Source organism: Phoca vitulina, unplaced genomic scaffold (genome assembly GCF_004348235.1).
Source record: "Phoca vitulina isolate PV1807 unplaced genomic scaffold, GSC_HSeal_1.0 scaffold2, whole genome shotgun sequence".
NCBI classification, from domain to species: domain Eukaryota; kingdom Metazoa; phylum Chordata; class Mammalia; order Carnivora; family Phocidae; genus Phoca; species Phoca vitulina.
Window position 1 is genome coordinate 94,316,617 of NW_022589705.1, and position 25,222 is coordinate 94,341,838.

General features: G+C 56.8%; 1 protein-coding gene across 1 annotated transcript in view; it reads right to left on the reverse strand.

The window, feature by feature from the left end:
• SPSB1 (splA/ryanodine receptor domain and SOCS box containing 1) overlaps positions 1-25,222 on the reverse strand; it is a 50,368-nt gene that overhangs the window by 6,715 nt on the left and 18,431 nt on the right. Inside the window, exon 2 of the mRNA XM_032394132.1 lies at positions 4,584-5,426. Within this exon, the coding sequence (XP_032250023.1) occupies positions 4,584-5,277 (694 nt within the window). The 5' untranslated portion in view covers positions 5,278-5,426. The remainder of the gene's footprint in view (positions 1-4,583; positions 5,427-25,222) is intronic.

Below are 25,222 nucleotides of genomic sequence, written 5' to 3' on the forward strand. Positions count from 1 at the left end.
GACTCCGCTGGGAGGGTCTGCCCGGTGCACAGGGGAAGTGGGCAGGGGACTCCGCTGGGAGGGTCTACCCGGCGCACAGGGGAAGGGGGCAGGGGACTCTGCTGGGAGGGTCTGCTGGCACACAGGGGATGGGGACAGGGGACTCTGCTGGGAGGGTCTGCTGGCGCACAGGGGAAGGGGGCAGGGACTCTGCTGGGAGGGTCTGCCCGGCGCACAGGGGAAGGGGGCAGGGAGTACAACAGCACCCAGGGAGGCCCCGCTTAGCAACTCTGGCTGACCAGCTCTGTAAACCACTGTTCCCTGCTGAGGTCAGGACCTGGTGGCTGGGCTGGGCTGGGCTGGGCTGGGGAAGGAGGGCATAGACGACTTCCCAGACAGCCCTTGGAGGGCTAACAGGTCAGACTGCCTCCAAGGCTGTGACCGCGCGATGTCTCTAGCCAGCCCTGGCCAGACTTTCTGCCTGTCACACTCTGCCCCCTCGGTGGACCATAGACCTGGACTCGCCATGACATTCCCCCTTCCTCAGCTACCTTGGAAGGCAAGGCAAACCCTCCTGGGCAGAAGACTTAGGCGCCCTTCGACCTCACCCAATGGGTACCCCATCTGACTGCTGTCTCACTTTCCCCTCAGGGGGTGGCGTGGGGGTCCCGTAGGAATGGTCTAGAGTCACTGTCTCCACATGTATAATGGGGGGGGAGAGTGTCCCCCCTCCTAAATTCAGAACCGTCTGGATCCTCAGAACGTGGACCTCTTGGAAATAGCATCTTTGCAGATGTAATTTGCATCTTAAGATGAGGTCATGCTGGAGTAGGCTGGGCCCTGAATCCAATGGCTGGTGTCCCAGTAAGATGAGGACAGACACAGAAGGCCGTGTAGGGATGGACGCAGAGACGGGGTAATGCGTCAACGTGCGAGGACTGCCAGCGACCAGCAGGAGCCAGGAGAGAGGCCTGGGGAGGATTCGCCTCAGAGCCCTCAGAAGGAACCAACCCTGCTGACACCCCGATTTTGGACAACTGGGCTCCGGAACGGTGACAGAATGCATTCTGTTGTCTTAAGCACCCAGCTGGTGGTCATCTGTTCCAGTGGCCCCAGGAATCGAACACACCACCCTTCCTGTTCCTCTGTAAACCCACTGCTCTGTCAGGCTTCTGACCCCACCCGACCCTGACGACTTCTGTCAAGGTCACCAGTGATGGCCTTGTTGCCAAAGCTGATGGACAATTCTCAACCATCACCGTTCTTGACCTGGCATCACCTTGTCTTTCTGGAAGTCCTCTCTTCATTTGTTGTCCAGGCCGTTACTCTCCCCATAAGCCCCACGACCACTCTACCTTTTCTCCCCTTCATCCACCTGACCCCGAAACATGGATGCGCCCCAGCGCTCCGCCTCAGCCCTGTCCTCTCACTCCCTAGGTGATCTCATCCAGGGGGCTCAGCCATTGGTGACTACCCCACTGATCTTGTCTCCAGATTTGCAGAGCCACCTAGATGTGTGGAGTGAGCATCTCAAACTTAACCCCCCCACCCTGGCCCAAGCCCGGGTCAGGTCACCTCTCCCCTGGACAACCACCATGGCTCCTCCCTGGCCTCCCAGCAGCCACTCTCGCCCCCACCATTCATTTCTATGCAGCAGCCACAGTGATCCTTCTAGGGCATGAGATGCTCTCTCAGTACAGAACCGAGGTGTGGGTAAAGCAGGTTGAGGCTGGTGTTTATCCCACTCTCCACACGTGCATCGGGCTGGGGATGCTGCGTGACCCTCATGGGTTTTCCCATCTGGATCCCCCAAAGTCAACTGGCCGCGCAGAACGGGGCCCATTTAGGTCTGACCGGGACTGGAGAAGTCGAGGAGGCAGGGGAGCGAACCCTGGTATTGCCTGGTATCGAAACCAGTAACCAAAGAGTTCATGGGACTGATCGCAGCAGCAGATGACCAGTGCAACTTTTTACCCAGACCTTTTCCTTTTGCCTTTAAATTTCCCCGACTCTCCCTTCAGGGAGGTGGATTTGAGGCTTGCCCTCCTGTCTCCTCGTCTGACTGCCTCTCCAATAAATCCTTTCCTTGCTGCATCCCAGCGATTGTCTTTGCTGCCCAGCGGGGAGGCAGACTCGGCTTGGGTTATAGCATGACATTTCTGGGGAGGGAGGGGTCCTCATCATTAATCAAGAGAATCCAAGGTGGTCTCAAGCCAACTGACACTTGGAGTCTCCACCCAAGACCCAGCTCAGAGATGCAACTCTCAACAACATATTCCCATGCCCGTTCCCACTCCCCTTAATCTCTTTCCATTTCCCCTGACAAGAAAAATTACAAAAGCATCCAATGTCCCATCTAATGCAGAGCTGATGACAGGGCATCTATCTATTTACAAGACGCCCATCTGGGCCTCCAGGACTGTTCTGGCAGAACCTTTGCCGAGCCTTGCCCTGACTTGGCAGAGGAATAATTCTGCTTGAGTGTGCCCTGACTTGCCACAGTGAACAGGCTAGTGTCCCCTCTGGGCCCCTTGGGGGTCTGTGTTCTGTATTAGAGTTGGCTATGTGAACAGTGACTGCTGATGCACCTGTTTCTGGAGGGGATGAAGGCTGCGCTGCTCGTGGAGACCAGCAGTCTCAGTGACTGGCAACAACACAGGGAGACCAGCAATTCATTCCTCTGCACGGAATGGGCATTAAACTAACTAGGGCCATGGTCACTCCTCTGCAGGGCCAGGGCTCCTGAGATCCAAGGTCCTGGGCAGGATGTGCCTGGTTCTCCCAATCCCTGCCCATCCCAGCCTAGGGCAGATTTGGCTGTGGACTTTCTATTACCATCGCCTGGGGAGACAGACTCACAGAACTTGCTCTGCTGGTTCCTTAGATGAGATCTGAGGTTACTTCCTTGGGGAGGTAGCTGCTGGCAGCACACCTGACGCCCCATGACCTAGGGGTACTAGGCTGCAGAGATGAGGTCATTGCCATCACCAGGCCAAAGCCAGAGGCAAGGAGCAAGGGAAAGGGGGGTGGTGGAGGCTTCCAAAGAGAAGTGTTTAAGAGTTCCCTCTGGGGCTCCTGGGTGGCTCAGTTGGTTAAGCGACTGCCTTCAGCTCGGGTCATGATCCCAGGGTCCTGGGATCGAGCCCCACATCGGGCTCTCTGCTCAGCTGGGAGCCTGCCTCTTCCTCTCCCACTCCCCCTGCTTGTGTTCCCTCTCATGCTGTCTCTCTCTCTCTCCCTGTCAATTAAATAAATAAATAAAATCTTTAAAAAAAAAAAAAAAGAGTTCCCTCTGACGTATGTCCCTAGATACTTTCTCTGGTATCTTCCAAGGCTGAAGCAGGGACGAGGCATGGGAGAAGCTGAAGGTTTGGAGGCTGCAAGACCAAAGTAAGTGTCTGTGCTTCTGACCCCGGCAGGGGCTGCCCTGACTGCTCACCTGGCCTACCAGGTGCCAGGCCAAACCTGCCCTGTAGGGACAGTCAACATGTGGGTGGGCAAAGCTTTCTGCCCCACCCCCTTTCCAAGGTGGGGTCTGCAGATGGTAGAAAGGACCCATGAAAGAGCAAGGGCCAAGTACAGGGATGGATAGTTCCGGAACCCTGGGACTTCTTGCCACCACGGGGTACCAGCCACAAAGCCACAGAGTCCTCCACCTCCTAAACTAAGACAGTGTGCCACATGTGGGCTATTTTCCCATGTGGTCTGAGAAAGGCCACTCCCTTTTCCAAAGGACTGGTGGAAATCACTGCTGATTCAGCCTGTTTCTAATCCACATGCTCTTCTCCAAAGGCCTCTTGACATCATGACTGAACAAGCCCCTCCCAGGGGACCATGGTCTAAAGGAACCAACTCAGAAGATTCCAGCACCAGAAGAGAGAGACCCTAAGCCTGTCTAATGAATAAGAGAGGCCACTGGCTTTCATTTATGTAAGAGGTCCCCATAACCCCAAGACTGCAAACCCCAACTCAATAATATGCTGGCTACTGTGCTAGAATTTGGTCAACTGCAGATCAAAACTGGAGGCAGGTCAACCAGAAACAAAGAGCAGCTAACCATGCATCCATCCATCTACCCACATGTCCATTCATCCACTCATCCATCCATTCATCCATCCATCCATCCATCATTCACTCATCCATCCATCCATTCAACCATCCATCTACTCATCCATCCATCCATCCATCCATCCATCTACTCATCCATCCATCTACTCATCGATCCATCCATCCATCCACTCATCCATCCATCCATGCACTCATCCATCCATCCATCCAACCATCCACTCATCCATCCATCCATCCATCCATCCATCCGCTCATCCATCCATCCATCCAACCATCCACTCATTTATCCATCTATCCACCCACTCATTCATCCATCCATCGGGTGCTGGCAGGTAATCTGGCAGACTCCAGCTAGAATTCTTCATTTAAGCAGAGGCAGGCAAGAAAAGCCTCTGAGGATCTGAATATGCTGGGGTATCTACTTAAAGACATTTTAGTTCCAATGGCTATAAATTTTTGGTCAGGCGCAGCCAGGACCCCGGGGCCACAGGGAGTCCAGGAACCCTGTCACACTGGACAGAACATAGGACACTTACGGTCGAGTCCATTCAAGTAGCGCATGCGGATCTCACAGTGGCCCCAGACGGCGCTCACTACAGGATACAGTTTTTTGCCCTTGAGTCCTCGAAAAGCCACTCCCATGTACTGTCCATCCACAATGAAGCTCAGAGTCCCATCATCCATGTCCAGGGCCACGAGGAACGAGTCAGGGACAATAAATGTCTCATCCGGCTCCAAAAAGGCCGGGTATGTTTTGCTCGGTTGGTTTTTGCCATCGTGGTAGAGCCGGTTGCGCCCCAAGTCCCAGCCCCAAGACTCGTGGTTATTCCCCACGAGGGTCGTGTACCCAACGGAGTGCAGGGGGGCGTCTGCTGTCGCCACCCCCACCACAGCGTGGGTGCCCCGCTGCCTCATGGCCCACGTGATCTGCCATACGTGCAGCCCGCGCGTGTACCCGACTTTGCCCCTGATGGCGTCCGTGCTCTGGGCCACCGGATGCCGGTGAAAGATCAGCTTGTCGTCTTCCTTCACAAAGACGTTGAGCGATCGGTCATTGTTGTTCCACGAGTGGAGCAGCTGGACGTCGTAGGACACGGGAGGCATGTCTAGCAGCAGGTCCAGGCGGGTGGGCTTGCAGTAGTCCAGGCCCTGGAGCTCCTGCTTCAGGGGCCGGTACGTGGGGTCCCTCATGTCCACAGTCTTGATCCCTCCGGTGACCTTCTGACCCATGTTCACCTTTGGTTTCACCTTCGCACTGACTCCCAGGGCAAACTCATCAATTGTGGGGCCTCCCGTCCAGTTTTGCGATGAGGCCCAGACAGAAGTCCCAAGGAAGGCTGGTAGGCGGCCTCTGGAGACTGTGGGGCCCTCAGTGTTGCCTGATGGATGGAAAGAGAAACAGGAGGCCGGGTGAGCAGGCGGTGCGGGAAGAAGGGGAACACGGCAGTTAGGAGTACGAGGCTGCCCGCGCGGACAGGTCCCAGCAACCCGGCTTCTGGGCTCCCGGCACACCCGACGCGGGGCAGGCCGCAGCCGTGGCTCCGTCCCCGAGGCTACACCGTTAGGAAGGAGTCGGCATGGAGAGGTGGGCTTGGGGGCCGGGCATCACGCTCGATGGTGTCGGGGGCACGACACTCACCAAATACCTAACCATGGTTTCTCAGGGCAGAAGGCCAAGTTGGCCCGGATCCTGAATCAGCCCTGAGGCAGTGGGTATCCTCCTTGGTCAAAGCAAGGGGAAGCTTATTCCCCTTGCCTGTGGTCTGGGGGGAAAGTGAAGCCGTGAGAGGCAGCAGAAGCGGCCAGACCCCATTTCCCTGCCCCTCTTCTTTTCTAGCACAGCTGCTTCTGGGGGTTCATGCTAGGGAAGGGGACTCTGGTGCAGGTGGAAAGCTCACTTAGGGGTCTGCACGTGCACTCAGCTGGAAGGCCCTAGGGGTCTCCTGGCTTGCTGGTCCCCAAGGCTGCAGCGACCTCTCCAGCAAGTCCTATGTCCCTCCTGGGCCAGGGCCACCAGTGACACTCTTCTCATGGCCCCTGGTCAGGTGAGAACAGAGGCTCTGACCCCCCACCCTCGAGTAGTTCTGGACCAACACTTAAAGGACTGACACTTTTCCCTACCCACACCCCTCAACCAGCAGCCAACATTTGGCCCCTCAGGTCCCAATGGCCCATCTGGGGAAGAAATCTGACTCCAAGAGCCCTTGTTCCCACTCTGACTTCACCATCACTTGGCTCCTCAAAGGTCAGGGCCATGGTTTGGAGGGGAGATCTCACTGCACGTGTCCCAGTGTGTCCATTGGTAGTGCCAAGGACGAGGGTCTGAAATGTGGGGCCGACTGACCACCCCCGCCATTCCCGTCCTCAATGTCCAGCCTTGGATAAGGGAAAAGAACATGCCATTTGGGTTTCCTGAGCCTCACTGAAGAAAAGCTTCTTTCTGCCATCACAAACCTCCTTGGCCTGTGGAAGGGACTCTTGGCTGCCTGGTTTGGAGGACGGGCTCCTGGGACCGACCAGACAAGAGAGAAGGCAGGCTCCTGGCTAAGTAAATGTCCCTGAATGAGCACACGGAGGAGCCTGGGCGAGAAGCCATGGGTGCCTGGCTGCTGGGAAAAGCATCACATGGGTCCCTGGTTCCAAGGAGCCCTGCGGTGCCTGGGATGAAGAGAGTCCAAAGGAGCCTGCTATGGGGGTGCTGCGGGACTCCCCTCTGCAGGTGGCAGGGAGAGAGTACCCGCTGGGAGGGTAGGGAGAGCTGTGCAGGGGAATCTGGGAGGGGGGGCCAGCGGGGCCAGGAGGAGGGAGGGATCAGTAATGGGCTTGCTGTCTCTGGGTGTCGGTCTTCTTAGCCAACCCCGAGCTGCCTCCCTCCGCTGGGACCACATCTCCAGGGCGGCCAGGCCTCTAGGAGGTTGGCTCTCGGCAGAATAAATGTCCCTGTGTGGGAACACTTGAACGGACCCCCCCCCCCCCCCCCCCCCCCCCCCCCCCAACTTCACTGAGCACATCAAGCTTCTCGTCTTCCTGGAAGGCTCGCTCGCTCCCTGAGGCATGGTCATCTCTTCAGAGACAGGTTAGGACCCCTTGTGTCAAATGTATGCAAAGCTGGCATCGTGCAGAGATGTCCCTCTGCAGCTAGAGGACCACCTGGTTCTGGAAAGTTCTGTGGATATCATGACCTTACGTCCTGGATCCCCCAGGACAATCCCAATTTCAAGCCTTCAGGCCCATTGACTCCTGAGAGCCATCAAAACCTCCAGGACTTGCCTGTGGCTCTGTTGAGGGGGCACCCCGTGGCTCTGGCACCTGCTTGCCAGGCTCTGTGGGGGTGGAGAGAGCTGGGGTTTTGGGGTACAAATGTGGTCCTCGTAACTACAGAGACTGGGGGCCGCCTGGCTGCAGCCTTCCCTGACTTCTCTCTTCCGTGTCTCCCCAGACTCCATTCGAGTATCCTCTTGAGCTGGTCAGGGGCAGTTCTCAAAGTCAGAAGCACCCATATCCATCTCTGCCTGGACGCCTCACTCTGGCTGGTACCCAGCGACCTCTCTGTGCAGGACCCTGTGGGGAGCTCTCTGGAGGACGAGGAGGGAGCTGACTTCCTAAGACAGCTCATTTTACTGCTTTCTGGAACAGAGAGGCCCTTGCCCTTCTGTGGGCTTTATCCCAGCATCTGGGCACGGGAGATCGCACCCCTACCCTGGGCAGAGGTGAGGAGTGTGGAGGAGGCTGGGGGTCGGGGGCGACACTGGGCGGGCAGGACATGTGCGAGAGGGAGGTGATGGGGAGAAGTCCTTCCAACACATTAGTTTATCGACTTGGAGAGAAAGGGGTGGGAATGGAGAAGAACAGGGAAGGTGGGGAGAGCTGGGACAAGTCAAGGGTGGAGCGGGGAAATGGCGATGGGGGCGAGAAAGGGAGAGAGGGAGGGAGCTCTCGGGCCCCTGAGCCGAGGCCTGTGCACACAGAACCCCTCAGCTAGACCAGGGATCCGCAAGCGTCTCGTGTCCGGCGCTAGACGGTAAATGTCTCAGGCTTTGGCCAGGCGGCCTCTGCGCCACTACTCACCCCTGCGCTACGGCGTGAAAGCAGCCACAGCCTGGGCATGAATCAGTGAGCACGGCTGAGTTCCAATAAAACTTTATTTATAAGAATAGGCTGCTCCCTCGTCGGCCAACCCCTGAGCTAGACCAGGGGACGCGCACATCATCTCCGCTGCCGACAAAGTGCTGCAGGGGGCAGGCGGAGGATGGATGTGGGAAGGGATCTGGCGGCTGCGAGGTCAGTCCAGCCTCAGAGCGAGCCATCAGAAAGGACACATAACCTCACAGTGGCACCTCGGCGTCCGTTCAGGCCCATTCCACAGGCTCTCCCCGCTCCACCGCCCCTAGGCAAGTCCATTTACACGGCCCTCGTGCTAAGCTCCCACCTTCCTGGGCCTGAGACCCAGGGAACCATCCAAGGGGGAAGGTCCTTTCTGGCCCCTGGACCACATGACCTTGAGCAGCGGGAGTCCCTGGGAGGAAGGGAGATAGGTAAGAGCGTGTGCAGCCCCGCGGGAGGCTCCTGCGCAAGGGCACCCCAGAGCCTGGCCAGGGCCGTGGCCCACCCACTCTGCTGCTTCTGGGCCACCCTGCCTTCAGAGTCATCCCCACGTGGTCAACCACCACAGCAACCCTAGAGCCACTCTCGATTCACCTGTCGCCTGCCCGTTCCCCGCCCTGCGTCCAGACTACGGTCAAAGCTGACACTTCCTTCTCGTAGACCTCCTGCTGTCCATACCTAGCCGCCTCCTTGCCATGCAAGGCCACCGAAGCCATCTAGCTGCCCCCCTCCTCCCTTCTCTCTTCAAATGTGGCCGCAGAGCTTCGCCCTTCTGTGGGTCCCCTGGAGCTCCGCTAGCCCTGTCTTGGGGATGGCCTTTGGGTTCTTCCTCCCCATCTGCACCTCCCTCCTTTTTTCTCCTCCACCAGCACTGCTCCTGGGACTTCTAGTCCTGGGGGAAAACCTGCTCACCCAAACAGTGCCTCGGGCCACTGCGGCCTAGGACTCTGCCTGAGCTTTCCCGAGGCTCTGTGTGCCCCTCCATTAAGATGGGTGCCCCATGCTTCCGAAGCCTCAGCCGAGACAGTGTTCCAGAGAGGACCTAGTACGGCTGGCGTTTTCCCTTTTGTTTTGTTTTGATTTTTATTTTCTAGGCTCTGTTCTGTACACTGAACAAAGATCACTGTTATCCATCTTCTTGGTCACTGCACTTGGCCCTATGATGGACGCTGTCTTTGAGCCATGTGTCTGAGCAGATCAAATTTAAAGTCCCTTCCAAGCCAGGGGTTGGCAAACGTGTTCTATCAGGGGCCAGACAGTAAATATTCTAGGCTTTCCCGATAATACAGAAATGAATGGGCATGGCTATATTCCAACAAAACTTTATTTACAAAAAACAGACAGTGGGCCGGATTTGGCCCAGGGGCCCTAGTTTGCTGACCCCTGTTCTAAACCCAGGCAAATCAGCTGACACGATCTCCAAAATGCCTGGACATGTGGCGCCACCCCCCAGGTGTGGAGTCCCAGAAGCAGCGGTTCGGCCTGTGCAGCTCCTGTCAACACTGGGCCGAGGAGAGAGTCCCCAGTGGGTACCGAACTTCAGGGAGGCACCGGAAGAAGCAGCACAGGCCCCAGCTCTGGGACCAGTCCCCTCTCTGGCCTTCTGAGAGGCAAATGCATATGTCCAGGCCTTTCGGGGCCTAGAGTTGCCCTGGGAGTGTCAGGGCCTGGGATGGCTCAGTAAGTCCTTAGTGGATCTCCACGAATTGAGAGGACCCGGACCTTGTCTGTCCGGGAGAAACAAAGCTGCAGGGGGTGTGGCCGTGGAGTGGCCTAGAACAGGAGAGGCGGAGGACAGAGATGGCCCTGCTGCCGCCCCCACCTCCTACCGGTCACACGTAGCCACACGCACGCTCAAAGCCCCGGCGGCTGCAGCGTCGGGCTAATGAGCAGGGGGGGCGCGCAAGTCCAGGCGGGGCCGGGCTGCGGCTCCCTCATTCCCTCTGCGGGAGCTCCGTTCCGAAAGCTCATACACGCATCAGCCGCGGGGCCCCCAAGACCACATCCGCCTGGTCCTGCTCACGGCCATCCCGAGCCAGCCCTCAAGACAAATTCCGGGTGGGTACCCCTCCTGTCCCGCCAACCTCTGATTGCCCACATAATACACTGTTCCCACTGTCCTCAGTCCCTGGTGCTTCCCAAAGACCAAAGTCACACCTGGAGCAGGAGTGAGAAGGACTCCAGTGTGACCGAGGCTGGGGGGCCGGGGGGGAAGCAGGGATTTGCCGGCTGGGTGGGTGAGTGGATCGTTGTCCTCCTCAGCAAACACAAAGGCAGCAGGAGTAAGAATGCATTATGAACACAAACACACACACACACACACACACACACACACACACACACACCCCTGTGTGCGCAGCCACTGAAATGGAAGCAAAGTATGTGCAAAGGAGCTCTGACTGTAGGACTATTCTTGTTGCACGTTACGGGGAGTCGACACGTCATTCTGGGTCGGGAGCTCCCAGCAACATTTTTCTCCAGGTAAAATCAGATTAAAGACCAAAAAGGGTCCAAGGAGAAAAAGAACCATAAAAGGGTGTGTTGGAAAGGGCCCGAGAGAAAGGACACCCGACAACTGTCCGAGAGTGCGCGAGTCCTAACACAGAACTGCGCCTTGTTTGGGGTCAAGTTCTAGAGCCGGTGCTGGCGCGGGGCTCTGTGCGGTCAAAGTCGCCCTCAGGACGGTGGCAGGCAAGCTGCAGTCGTCTGCCCCCCAGGGAAGAGCCGCTGGGCTGGGCTCACTGAGGCTGAGCGCGCTCCCGAGGCTCCACGCTTCATGCTCCACCTTCCCCTGCTCCCCTGCTCCCCCCTCAGCCGGGTCCCTCCTCCCACTCACCCCCACTCCAAGCCTGGGCACAGCACTGGCCCCCGTACCACAGGGACAGAGAGAGGAGGACCCGGCCCAACATCAAAGCCAAGCACGCGGTTGTGAGTGTGTGTCTCCAGCCCTGGAGGGCTGGGGAGGGGGGCACACGGCGCGAGGGAAGCAGGACTCACAGCCACAGGGCGGGGACCCCTGCACTTCACACCCTGGCCCTGTAGATGGACTTGTTTTACCCTGAAGAGGGACCCAGAGGGACATGAGCAACCACACTCTAGAAGCTTTAAGATTTTGCATTTACTCACAATCATGTGGGTAAGATTAAAAGCTCTGGGACTAGGGGTGGGGGACTGGGGGTGGGGGACTCAGAGGGGGTGTCTGCTGTAAGTCCTATGGTTTGACTCGGTGGGACCCCTTTCCCTCAGCTGAACACCCCTTATCTCTCCCTCACTAATGCCACACACGCATATCTTCGAGGGGTCAAAAGTCAGTTCATGGGTCACTGCAAAAGGGGATGCCTCTCAGACCCTCTACTGGGCAAAAGCATCCCACCTAGTGTACCCTGCAGCCGCCATGGGATGGGGTGGCCTGTGGCTCCAGGACCCATCAGAGCCACCTGTCCGTAATGGAAGTCCAGGTGGACCCCTGGGCTCGAAGCAGATGAGCTTCCCAAAGCCTCCCGCTCCCACTGCTGCTACCGAGAGCAGGTTGCTGGATGTGCCGTGCTCTCCTCCTCTCTCTCTGAGTCACAGAATCAAGGGATGCTGGCAGAGTACCATCCGTGAGAGGGGACAGGGAGCCATGTGGGATGCAGAGGGCTAAAAAGGTTGGGGGAAATCTCGAGAGAATGTGGGGGAAAGCCACTCATGCACAGGTGTGGGGGTGTGTCCCAGACACACCACGTGGCAGCCCCCAGCCAGGTCTAGAACACTCAGCAATGCCCACCAGGATCTTGTCTAGAAAACCCAAGAGCCCTGCACAGGGACGCGCTCACTGTCCTATGACCCCACAGCCCTGGAGAGAAGGAGGGAGCCCCTCAGACTGCTGACTTATAAAATGTACCGTGATGCTGTTACATTTTAAAAAGTAAACTGGAGAACAATATGCAGAACGTGAGCCCATTTCTGTAAGAACAGAATTTAAGAAGATTCTCTCTGTGCGCATGTATGTCTATAGGCATAGAGAAAGGTCTAAATGAATGAACTTCAAACCTTTCACAATGGTTAACCCTGGAGGGTGGGGTGGGAGGAAAGATGCATTCACTTTAAACGTGGTTTTTTTTTTTTTTTTAAGGAGGCTCCACACCCAGCGTGGAGCCCAATGTGGGGCTTGAACTCATGACCCTGAGATCAAGACCTGAGCTGAGATCAAGAGCCAGACACTTAACCGACGGAGCCACCCAGGCGCCCTGACTTTGAATGTTTTTTGAATTGAATTTTTTAAAATGCATGTCTTACTTTGGTCATGAAATGATTTTTAAGCACACACCAAAAAGAATAAAGACTGGAAAAATACTGACTTTACACTTCCACAAACAAGCTGTTCCCAAAGTAATTCCTCTTCTCAAGCAAGCACAGGATAAATGTTTGATTTACCCGGGAAGATACACAGGAAGGATCCAGAGTTGGCAGGAGGGCATTTAAAATAAAGGATGAGAATCCCTCGGTGCAGCCCTGGGGCCATCTCAAAGAGGGACATTATTTCTACAATGATTTCTCCCAAGACATCCAATTGCATTGTTTCTAAGTCACAATTTTATTTTGCCCTGTAAAAAATAGGGTAGCTACGGTCTCTGCTGGCCCCAAACAAGATCAGAACTGCTCTGTCCCAAGCCCTGAAACCCATGGTGGCTGTACAGTGGTTCTGTGCTCGGTGCAGGTCAGGCGAGGAAGGAGGACCTCAGCGGGTAAGGGACTGGGGAGGGGCAAGCATTTCAACCCTTGGCGCCGACAGGACAGCGAGCTCAGCACTGGCCTGCGACGCTATGCTAGCCCTTCAGTTAAAGCCATTTTCCATAAAAGCACTTTGGGATCCATTGACCCTGGAGCCCACCTCTACTCAAAACTATCCTTTTGTTTTGTTGTTTAAGAAAAGGTCTGTCGAAAGGGCAGTCCTCTCTGACGGGGACACATCCAAGGTGACCGGTGGCAGATGGATGCGGTGGGAGTGGGGGGGGGGCGGGCACCCGCTGAGGGGGGCCACCGGAGAGTGGCAGACACACACTCACCTCCTTTTAGCTCCAGTCCCCCTCCGCGTGTCCGATTGACCCCAGAACAGTAAAACCATTGTTTTGACCCAAGATGGGGAAAGAATGAAATTCAGGATGTGGAACAAGGTGACCTATTTATAAAGCCTCCTTTCACCTGAAGATCAAATAAACTCCCTCCCTCCGCCTCCCCACCTCACACATCGGTGGTTGCAGCCCAGAATTTTGCAAGAGAAGCATGCCCGGAGCAGTCTGTTATTATATCCGAATACAACCTCCGCAGCCTGGCTGAGTGGCCGCCCCGCTCCGCCTGCTAATTAGGGTTTCGGGCTCCTGGGAGCCAGGACTCGGGAATATGCTTTGGTGGGGGGCGCGCTCAGGGTGTGGAAAATGGTGCCACCACCTAGGAGGACGTGTCCCCCACCCCATCCCATCTGCCCGCTTGAGGAGAGATGCCTAGGGACACCCAGGGGGGCTGTGTTCCTCTCAAACAGGGATATCAAAGTAAGTCTCTGCCCCTAGAACCAACCAAAAGTATTGGTCCCTTCTGGGAAGTTCTGACAAGTGATTTTGGAGAGAAAATCCTGCACGGTCCAGAGCTCTAGCCTCTGACCTCAAAAGACCAAGAATGCACCTGCTGTAAACACCTACGGAAGGACCCAAATTACTCATGGCACTTTCAGAAAGGGCGCAAATCAGTTGAACCTTGCCCCTGGGAAATCAGCATTACATTCATACAGAGACTAAAAATTAAAATAAAGAGTCACGGCTGCAGTCCCAGGCAAGGTTGTGACAGCAACTACCTGTGCCTCGTTCGGACGAGAAGCCCTGTTCTGGGAGGGCCCTCAGTGACACACAGTGACACACGGACACCTAACCAGAAGTTTACCGAGATGAGCCTACACTGGGGGCTGGGCGTCCATCAAACTGGGCCTGCCTGGTACCCCAGAGACAGGGAGCAGAAAGGCAGGGCAGAGAGCTGCACTCAGCCAGCTCCAGGGGGACAGCCCACGGGAGCCCAGCAGAAAGGCTCGGGCACGCCGGGCCCTTCTTGCGCCCACCTGGCTGGGGGCAGAAGCCTGTGAGCCCCGGGGGAACTGGGTGGCCTCAGCAGGGAAGCCTCCCCTCCCTGAGGCAGGTGCCCAGAGGAGCCTCCACAGGGAAGCCCTGGCGTGCCTACAAGACACTCGCTGGCCCGCTCGCTCCAGAGCCCACTGGCCTGGAGTCATTCCCCTGCCACCTGCCTCCATCAGGGAGGCCCCAGGAACAGAAGTCTGAGCAAGCCCAGGCTTTAGGGCCTGGAGGCCTGCGTGGGAGCGGGTTACACTCTGGCCTCCTCCGGTGGGATGGGCCAGGTCGGAAAGGTCACCTCTGGGAGTGATCCCTTGAGAATCGATGGGCTGGCCGCCAGGGGAGTTAGAAGGCCCGTCTGCCTATCCCACCCTGCAGATCCAGGTGATGCTCTCAAGCCTGCCGGAGGTGGAGAAGGAGAGGAAAGGCAGTACTCGGGATTTCAGTGTGGAAAGAGAAGCTAAAGCGCTCAACATGGCATTGGGCACACACAGTAGGTGCTTAAGACACGCTGCTCCCTGCCTTCTCCAGCCCCCTTTTAACACCAGGGGACACAGATGGAATCTTGAATGTCTAGTGCAAAAGAGCAGTGAGGGAATACCGGGGCAGGCACCAGTTATGGCCTTAAAGGGTGGCCCGAGGAGCCCAGCCCCACAGAGGGGGTGCCTTGGGAGCGGCCAGACGGGCAGGCATCCTCCCCCACGCTGCAGGAAGAAGGTGGGGAGGCAGGAAGCCCCGCGTGAGGATGAACAACCTCAAAAACTGCAAATGAAATCATGTGAGCTCCTTAGGTCAAGAGCAGAAGTCCCAAGAACTTTCTCCAGGAGGAAGAGGCTGTAGGGATGTTCTCCGATGATTCCGCTCACAGGAGTAGTTCTCAAAGTGGGCAGTCCCCGGACCGGGAGGTCAGCATTACCTGCTAGAGAAGCAAACGCTTGGGCCCCACCCCTGACCCACTGAATCAAACTCTGGGGGTGGGGCCCAGCGGTATACATTCCAATGAGCCCTCTGCAAGATTAGGACGCTGCGGGTTCAAAGGCATTACAGCTCAACATTCTGGAATCTCGAATCCATATGAAAGAAGAACTGCCGGGCTCGGATTTACAGCAACAATTTTTTCAGAACTGCTTGTTCTATCTTGATTTGAAATATTTCAAATGTTATGCAGGCTCGTAAGAAATCGCAATCCAGAAACATATGAAGTAGAAATTAAAGTGTCCCCCTCCCGCTGGGGGCAGTCCACTTAGAGCAAAGGATCACACCCACATACCACTCCCGTTTGCTTTTTTCAGGTCATAATAGATTAGCTCCCGTGTCCATTTTATGTGTTAGGAGCCATATATTGTTCCTTATGATCATCTCTGTCACCGGTCTGTAGAGACGAATGTGGAGGTTGCTTGTAGTAATGGTCCCGTGTGGGGGTTAGGGATTTCCCACAGCAGGGTGGTCTTAAAGTAGCTTCCTCTCATGAGTTCGTGGCCCCCTCTTCCCTCATCACTCTCAAAGTCTCAGACCTCAGAGTCCCCACCCCACTGTCCATTTTTAGTAGAAGAAGATCAAATGTCAAAGCAACCTCCCACCGCGCTTCCTGGTCTTTGAACGGGCCATGGGGGCTGAAAGGTGCTCAGATTTCTGCACGGCTAGCCAGACTGAAGGCTTGTCACCTGGACCTCAACTGGACTGCAGCCAAGGAACTTGGAAAGGATTCTAAAAGGAATCAGGCCTTGTGTCTCCTGGTGTAACCTAATCACCATTCCCTGTGTGTGATTTCACGGAACTGAACAGGATGCTGAGGGAGAGGTAAATCCCCACGCCTCACAGGTCAGCCGACAAAAGGACTTAGCCCTACTTCTAAAGCCACGATGGCTCACAGACTTCCTGTTCTATGTTGCTGGACCTCCTCCTCCTCTCCTGTCCACCTGGAAAGTCCTGAACATCCTGGGCCACCAACTGGACAAGAGGGGTCTCAGCAAGTCCAAAGGCAGCGAATCAATCAATCCTGAACTTCCAGGCTGGCCGAAGGGTCCAGGTGCCAGATCCCCACGGCACCACCTTGTCATGGAGAGGAGTGGGGGGTAAGGCAAGGAGGCAGGAAGCGGCCTCCCCAGCTAGGGCTCCTAGGGAGTAAGTACTACGCAGTCGTCAAAGATGCCGGCTGGAAGGACCACTGCAGGAGGAGAGGCAAGGAAAAAGGTTTGCGATGGCAAGTGAAATGATGAACACCAACTATATCTGCCCTAAGAGTGAAATCTAGAAAGTACTATACAGGCATGCATGGGAAAAGGGAAGAAAAGGAACCCAGAAAATTGAAAACGTGTCTGTGTTTCGGGTGATGTGCTTATGAATTTCCCTTTCTTTCAAAGTTCTTTACTGTTGTTTTATTACTGTTGCAAAAACATACATGGATGAACCCCCATGCCCATCAGTGGATGAATGGGTAAGCCAACTGTGGATTATACACACAATGGAACATTATTCAGCCATGAAGAAGGATAGAGGACTGACACATGCTACAACCTGGACGAACCTCAAATGAAATGATGCTGAGTGAAAGAAACCAGATATAATTAAAGGTCACATATGGTAGGAGCCCACTGATATGATAAAGCCAGAATACGTGACTCCATAGAGACAGAAAGCATACTGGTGGCTGCCAGGGGCCAGGGAAGGGGGGGCGGGGAGTGGGAGTGATTGCTAACGAGTCAGGGCCTCTTTTCGGGGGGATAAGAATGTTCTGGAACTAGCCAGAGGTCGTGGCTGCACAGCATCATGAACGTACTAAATGCTGCTGAATGGGACTCTTTAAAACCGTTGTTATATTATGCGCATTTCACCTGGACAAACAAAAAAAAGCATACATGGATGGAAAACGTCCACCTGTCCAAAATCCACACGGCAGGAGGTGGGTGTGGGAGGGGCTGCAGAGCTGAGGGAGGCCCGGAGCTTGAAGAGGTCCGGCTGGCGGAAGGAGGCCTGTTAGCCAGGGTTCCAAGCAGGGACACGGCCAATGACACTCATATGAGGGGAGTAAGGAGTCTTCTAGAGCCGGGCCGCTGGCGCTCAGGGCTCCCCACCCCACCCCCTTTCCTTCCTCCACAAGAAAAAGCGCAGAGCCGCGGTTTGGCATGCCCGCCACCTGGACCCGGCACCTGTAGATCGAGTTTCTCTGGAGGAATCTGGAGTGCGTGCCTGCATCTCCGTGCCTGCACCCAAAACGTGGTGGGGGGACGGGCGGACAACAGACGCAGAAGCGCCCCGGCCTGAGGATGAGGCCACGGAAGGACCCCCACATCCCGGTGATCGCTGCCTGCACACTCCCCGCTCAGGGACCGAGGTGGGGTGAGGAGGGCCACGCTAGAGCTCCCAGGCCCCTGCTTTTGCACAGAGCAGGTCAACACCCCGAGGCCATGCCAAGTTGGCAGAGGCCCTGCTTTGCGATACCAGGAAACCGTCCTCGTGGGGCAGATCCTGCTCACACCCTCCGCCGAGGACGCTGGTGCCCGCCTGTCAGTTGCAATGCCGCACTGCAAAGCAGGGCTTTGGCCCAGGCTGGTGCACGGTTGGACCAGACCTGTCGCCACATGAAAACCTGTTCTCATGGGCTGAGTTTCTGGATTCTCTTGGGGATTCTCGCTCACAGACCTGGAGAGACCTAAGCCTCGCGGGCTGGGCGCCCCCCTCTCCCACCAACCCTCTCTGGCCGGACTCACTATGAAAAACATGGGAAGTTGGGGAAAACAGGACCACGCTCAAGGCCTATGTGCATACAGCAGGTGCTTACAAAATATCCGGGTTGCATACTCACCCCATCCCACAAGTACCTGCTGAGCCCTGGTGGGGGGGGCGGACACGGGCTTCCCAAGATCCTTTCTTTGTTCCCTAGTCCCTGAGGACCCCAACTTTGTGGATAATTCAAAAGCATGGGCCACACATGGTCGGTGTTTAGGAGAGTGGGATAGTGTTCAACCGACGCGGGCAGAGAGCATCTTCCCCGGGTGGAAAGCGGTAAGAATGGGCAAAATCAGCAAGACAGTGGCCTGCAGAAGTGATCCAACCTCAGAGGTGGTCCCTACATGTTCAGCTGATGAACACGTGGAAAACACCCAAGTCCAAATAAGACGCCTTATGATCAGCATTCATTCCAAAAATATTTATTAGGCACCTACTATGTACGTACAGGTAGAAATCATCGCCTTCGTGGAGCTTAGTCTAGTGGGGGAGATGGATAGCAATCCTTTGAACAATTAATGGAAACTTCGAGGGCAGAGATTTGTATCTGTTGTGTTCACTGTGGCAGCCCCAGGCCTAGAACAGTGCCTGGGGCATAGTAGGTGCTAATAAATAAGTGTTGAATGAATAAATATCTAATGCAGGGTCAAGTAATACGTGTCAAAGAAAAATAAGGCAGAGTAGTGAGGACAGAGCAAGTAATGGGAGCAGGTGGTAAGGGAAGGTTTCTCTGACACCGTGAGATGTGGACAGAGACCTGGATGAAGGAAGGGAGAAAAGCACACACCTGCTCCAGAGGAAGAACATTCTGGGCAGAGGGAACAGGAGGTGCAAAGGCCCTGAGGTGGAAGCACGCTTGGCATGCTGGGAGAATAACAGAGGGGCCCTAGGGTTGGAGCGCGGGGAAGGGAGGCTGTGGAAGGAGGCAGGGTAAGAGCTATGCAGAGGGCAGGCACACGGGCCTTGCGGGCCGGAGTCAGGACTCTGGATTCTGTTTTCAGTGTGATGAGAAACCAGCAGAGAACTTTGAGCAGGCAGAGGACCCAGTGTGACTTCTGCTCTAACAGGATCCTTTTAGGCTGCTGTGTTGAGAAGAGGCTGTTGGCAGCAGAGTGGAAGCAGGGAGACGAGCTGAGGTGTCAATGCAAGGATGCAGCTTGAACCTAAGGGTGGGAGAAGCACAGGATCCAGAATGTAACCAAAATGAATGATCACCCAGTAGGTGATATTAGGCCTTGTCTAATGAAAGGGCTTGTTGATGAAAGGGCTTGTTTAAAGAAGCTGGTGGTGAGTGAGAACACAGACCCAGAACCTGGGAAGATGGCGGCCTAACCTACGGACCCAAGGACTCCAGCTCTTGTTATATCTACCCCTATGGTGACAGCAGAGATATCCAGTTACAAAACAGGAGGGCCATTCAGCCAGCTTCCCTGAGCTCTGGTTCTGTGCTTCCCATTTGCCACTTGTAGAGGTGACACAAATCTTTAGCACACTTGACTGTCCTACTCCTTATTGTATATGAACAAATTACTCAGGTTTATACCTCAGTCTCTTGTGAGTTTGGTAGCTATCTCTAAATGGTATCAAAATTGGAGACACTGGGGGAAAATAATCCAGTTCCTGAATCTACAAAATTTGGGTGGGCCACAATGACCCCAAGGGCCCAGCTGGCCCTCTTGGGACCGTCATCTGAGTAGCCCCACTGCCTCTATCCAAGACTTCTTGGAACTGAAACAGAATCAGTCAAGGGCAACCTGTTTAGCTGCCTTTGGAGAAGACACAGGCAGTCTGGAGTTGGGCCACTTGGGCTTAAGCTTCAGCTCCATGAGCTGGGAGACCCTGGGCCAGTTCTCTACCCTCTCTGAGCCTCAGGTTCCTCCTCCACTGGAATTGGGGGGGGGGGGCGGGGATGACTGCTTAACGTCATGGGTTTGCTTTGAGGATTAAATGAGGAGCCCATAGAAAGCCTGGCACTTAATAAAGACCCAACACTGGTGATGCATTTGTAATTTAGGGGTTTGAGGAGAAGGAAGGAAGGAAGAGAGGGAGGGAAGCGGGAGGGTTTCTGGGGAGAGCATCTCTGGTAGCTCTCCAGTGCATGCAGCCACAGCACGGCCACAGAGAGCAGCTGCCTCGGGGTGTCGGTGACTCACCTCGGCGGCTGCCTCTCCCCAGCTCAGGCTCATTAATGAGGGGAGAGGCCTCCTCAGGAAGCCCTCAGGTGCCCATGCCGCAAGGCCAGCAGAGGTCTGCCCCTACCGGACACTCCCCCGGTGCCTCCCCAACGTCCCGGTGGTGCCTGCCCCAGGACACGGTGGCAGCTGCGGGGGTGGGCCTGCGGTGTCCTGGGCTCTGCTGAAGCCAGGTGGCCGGGACACACGCATCTGGAGAAGTTTCTTGGGAAAGCAATTTGGACCTGGGCTGAGTCTATCCCACTTGAGAGAGCAACTTTGATTGGGTTGAGTCTATCCCACCTATCACATCTGAGAACGCAAAAGGAAGAAAGGGGAAGTGGGAAAAAGGGAAATTGGCCTGATATCCATTTAATGGGCTAGTCCTGGAGGGCAATCAGGGCAGAGGGAAGAAGCAGCCAGAATGAATGTGTTTGCTTCTCCAGCAAGCTCATCAGCACAACTTTGGAAACATAAGCAAGTCCAGGATCGGCCATCCGGGCTGGGCCCGGTCCCTCTGGTCCTAGGTCCCCATGAGGGCTGCAGGTGCACATCACACGTGCTCGCCTCGGCAACATCAGCCAGACCGCCTTCAGAAAGGTACTTCCTCTGCAGGCCGGACTTGCCATAAAACACAACCAGCAGCAGGTTACCTTCACAGGGAAAGGGGAGGGCAGAGGACACGCCCCACGCCCCTCAAGGTCACGGCCACGCGCAGCTCAGACCACAGACCCCAGTGTGGGGACCCCTCTGCCGCCCCCCTCCCCGCTGTGGCCGGCCCCGGGACTGCCTTCCTGGCTGGGCAGCGAGTTTCCACAGCTGGAGGAAGACCACAGCTTTTCTCTCCCGCCGAACACACTGGATATTTCTAAGGCCGTCCCAAGTTTCCGTTCCCATATCAAGAGCGCCTCTTTTCTGCTGAGGCAGCAAGACCTGCCAACAAAACAAGCGGCCGGGACCCACGTTTTCGTAACACAACGCCTTCCCTTGAAACGCGCTGGAGTGAATCACAGAGGTTTAATAGTATCGGCAGCTGGGCCGGTGGAAGGAATCCGTGTGAAAGGCGGACGGCGCAGCTCGGGCCGGTCCCCACGCGCCCTGCCCGGCCCCCACCCACATTGCCCACCTCTCCTGATTGATGGCACCCCGTCTCCGGGGCCCCCAAACGGAAAACCAGACATGACTGCGGTCCTGCACGCGGGGCCGTCCAACTCCTTCCCCGAGAACACAGCCCCTTCCAGGGCCAGGGAACAGTCGCCCCGCGCCCCGCATCTGGTGATGCCTGGAGCTGGCTGCAAATGCAGAGTCTCGGGCCCTCCCCAGGTGCTCTGCGCCCAGGTCCCGGGCCGGCTGTGGAGCGGGCCCTCCCCAAGGCAGAGGCCCGGAGGGAACACGCATCAGAAAGAAGACAGAGGGGCGCCCGCCCCTCTCCAGGAAGCAATCCTGAGATAGCACTGGCTCCTGACAAACCAAATCTAGAAGCCGACAAGCTTCACAGAAGGGATGGGCAGAGCCTGTCAGGGCCCCGTCCTTCTGCCGGATCTCCCGGAGCAGGGGCACATAAAACAGGCTGTAGAGTCCCTGGCCCGCACCTTCTAGAAGGCCCCGGCCACTCGGGGTCTGGGAAGACCAAGGTTTTGGTGACACCACTCCAGACCCCTCCTCTGCTCACAGTTCATCAGGGGCTCCCTTCTGCCCTCCCTCCAAGGCCTCCTCAGCTCTCCAAGTATCCGCACCTCACCAACTAGCCACGCCAGCCTCGCCACCCTCCGGGAGCCTCATGCATTCTTGCAGCCACACCTGTGGCGATGCCAACCCTTTCACTTCAAACAACCCCACCCGCTGGAATCACGTCCCTCTGTCTGTCCTGGCATCCTTGGTCACAGAGCCGTCCCCGGTCAGCCTCCCGCACATCTCCTTCTCCCGCAAAACTCCCCCCCCGGAGTCACCTCTGGACCCCGGGTCCTGCCAGAACCTAGAATGCGGGTCCCTTGTGGCCCCGAGGAGCATCCTGGCTGAGGCCCACAGCCCTGCCCGAGAGCCGCCCCCACACGGCCCGCCAGCAAGTGGCCTCACGGTCTCCTGGACACCTACCGGCAGATCCAGAGTTCTGGAATTGTTTCGGGCCAGTGACCGGGGAAAGCGTCGGGAGAGAAGCCCACGGGCCCTCAGGCTGGGAGCAGAACTGAGGAGTGGAGGCAGCCCCCGGAGCCCTGGGAGCAGGGTGCCCTCCCTGCCAGTGGCCAGGCCCGCAGGTCCCCCGGGCCTCCCTTGCCGGGGCTGGATCAGCCCTGGCCTGAGTGAGCTCCACCGTCACCAAGGGGAAGCGGCCCTTGGTTACCACCGGCCTGGAGAACACAGAAGGCAAAACAAACACTGGAGCCGCTCCTCCACAGGCTCGCTCCTCGCTGCTGGGAACAATTACAAGGTAATAGGGCCAGTTTTTAAAAGCCCTCCAGAAGGGAGGCTGTGGGCCCAAGGGGAGGCCACTTCGTAACCCGTTCCCTTCCTGCTCTGCTGCTGCACCCTCCGAGACCCGGGGACCCTCCCTCCACCCCCTTCAGGGAAGCCCAGAAAAGCAAGGCTGGAAGTCACAGAGGAAATGGGGCAAAGGCAGAACCTCACGCAGATGCTGTACCCATTTCAGTAGCCAGTAAGTCAAGGTTTCAAAATGACAGGTGGGCCCAGCTTGGCAGCGGTGGAGGTGACGTCCTCGTAGACCCCAGCCTGGCCCGCGGGGGCAGCCTCATGACAGCAGTGTTCCCTTAGCCGCCTTCCCGGCCCCCTTCCGCCAACGACCAGCTCTCTTGTCCCCAAACAACTTGCCGTGAAATGAACAGAAACTCACCAGCTTACAGGGCTCCAGGCAGGGCTGGCGGGAGATGGGCCAGGATCACATCCAGGCCACGGCCATCCCCCCAAGGCCATCCTCGGGGGCGGGGGGGTACTTCAGGCCCAGTCTGGGCACTGATCCCCACCTGCCTCCCGTCAGAGCAGACCCAGAACCCCAGGCAGTTGGGTCTCCCCCAGGCGGAGGTGCCTCATGGCCGGGGCCTCGGCTGTGTCCCCGTGAGCAGAAACTGGAGGGGCACTTGGAGGGAAGAGGGTAGGGGAGGAGCTGGGAGGGATACTCCTCACCCCCTGTCTCTAGGTGTCCCTCAGGTGGTGGGGGGAGGGGCACATGCAAGGAGGGGTTTTCTGCCCCCACCCTCCCCCACCGTGGATTTATACCCGAGCCTTTAATATTTTCCAGCACTGATTCAAGCCATGCTTTCTCTCCCCTACTTCCACACTGAGAAGGTGGGAGCCTCCCCCATTTCCCTGCAAGGGACAGACTGCTAACTCTGGACAGGGAACATGGCAGCAGGTCCAAACCCCCAGCAAAAGGAAGGGGGCCACTAGAATATCTGTCTCACCCTCTGGAATTACCCTACCCCACCCCACCCCACAAGGCACACGGGGCAGGTTTTCCCCAGTGTTAGTTTAGTCATGCTGGTCTCAGGCTAGAAGAGCCCACCCTGGCTTCGGGGGGCCTCCCGGGGCACAGAGACAGAAGACACAGAGACACAGGAGAGACATAGAGATAGAGAGAGACACACAGAAGCAGTAAGACAGAAACAGACACAGAGAGACAGAGACACAGACAGAGAGACAGAGGGACAGAAACACAGAGACAGGATGACATGGCAAAGGAAGGACAAGAACAGGAGGTGGGAGGCTGGAGGCCCCGAACTCTTAACAAATGTCCACATGGGGCCCCAAGTAGAGCCAGAGTGTTCCCATCAGGAGGGCAGGGCTGAGGATGTGAGTGGGAGCTGCCCAGAGTGGCTGCTGATCAGGGGACTCTTTCCCAAGCCAGGCAGGAGGGGGAGCGCTTGCGACCGGAGGGGAGAGGGGTAGCAGAGAGCTGGGGTGCACCTCTGCCCATCCCCAGCCTCGCCCTGCTCTCTCACCCCCACAGAGGGGGTTTTCCATCCCCAAACCAGGGAGGTCTTGAAGTTAAGACAAGCCAAGGACCTCAGGGACCAGGCAGGCCAGTGGCTCCAGGGCCAGAGAGGGGTCCCCTGGCCAGTGCAAGGTTCCCATCTGGTCCGTGCTCTGGGCAGAGGGGGGTACCAGCGGCTGTGGCAGCTCCGCGGGTAGGACCCAGCGCCTTGAGGGGTGCCCCCTCCCCTTTTAAAAGAAACCAGTACCTTTGGAGGTGAAGGTCTGGCTCCCCTGAGTATCAGGAGCCAACCTCCCAGGCTCCCTGCCCCACCTGGCCACGTCCCTGCTTGTCTTAAGAGGGACCAGGGGCCAAGTTCCGCCCCACCCCGCCCCCGTCACAGAGCTGTTCTTTCAGGATGGGGGGCGGGGCTGACCGGCATGGAGTGAGTCTCAGATCCCCACTCTGACATGCTGGGAATTGCAATGGAGCATTTCTAGGACAACCAGACAGAAACTACCAGAAAGCTCCTCCCCCCACTCACTTGAGTGGTTTCTTCCAGACCCTCAGGTGTGGACTTTGTTCTGAGAGGGGTAAGTGAAGGGGCCAAGAATCACTGGACTAAGACCCCAGGCCCTCCTTGGAGACCCCGTTCCCCTTCATCCCTTGAGGACTCTCCCCGTGGGCAAGGCACCATCGCTCCTTTCCCCCACAGGAGCCCAGCTAGGGAAGATGTCACTGAGCCGTGTCTCCTGTTTAAAAACCCATCAATTGGCTTTCCCGCTGTAGTTTTCTCCTCACACGGTGAAGGAAAAACGTAAAACCGTCAGGGAAAAGTAAAAAAGCTCCTTGACACACCCTTGCCCTTTTCTTACCACTAATGATCCGTCCGGCAAATGGGACGCTTTGCCTGCCCCGCAGGGCAGAGCCCGGGGTGGGGAGACTGAGGCAAACACACCACGGCTGTCGGCAGCCTCACAGGAGAGTCACAGCAGAAGCAGGTGCACGAGCTGCAGGGGCTGCAGGGACAGGTGGGGGGCGGGCAGCGTGTGGGCAGACGAGGGGCGGGATTCGCAGGGCTGTGTCCCTTGAGGGGTCCTGACGGAGGGCTGGGGTTTTAATAACAGAGGTGAGCTGAGGGAGGCAGG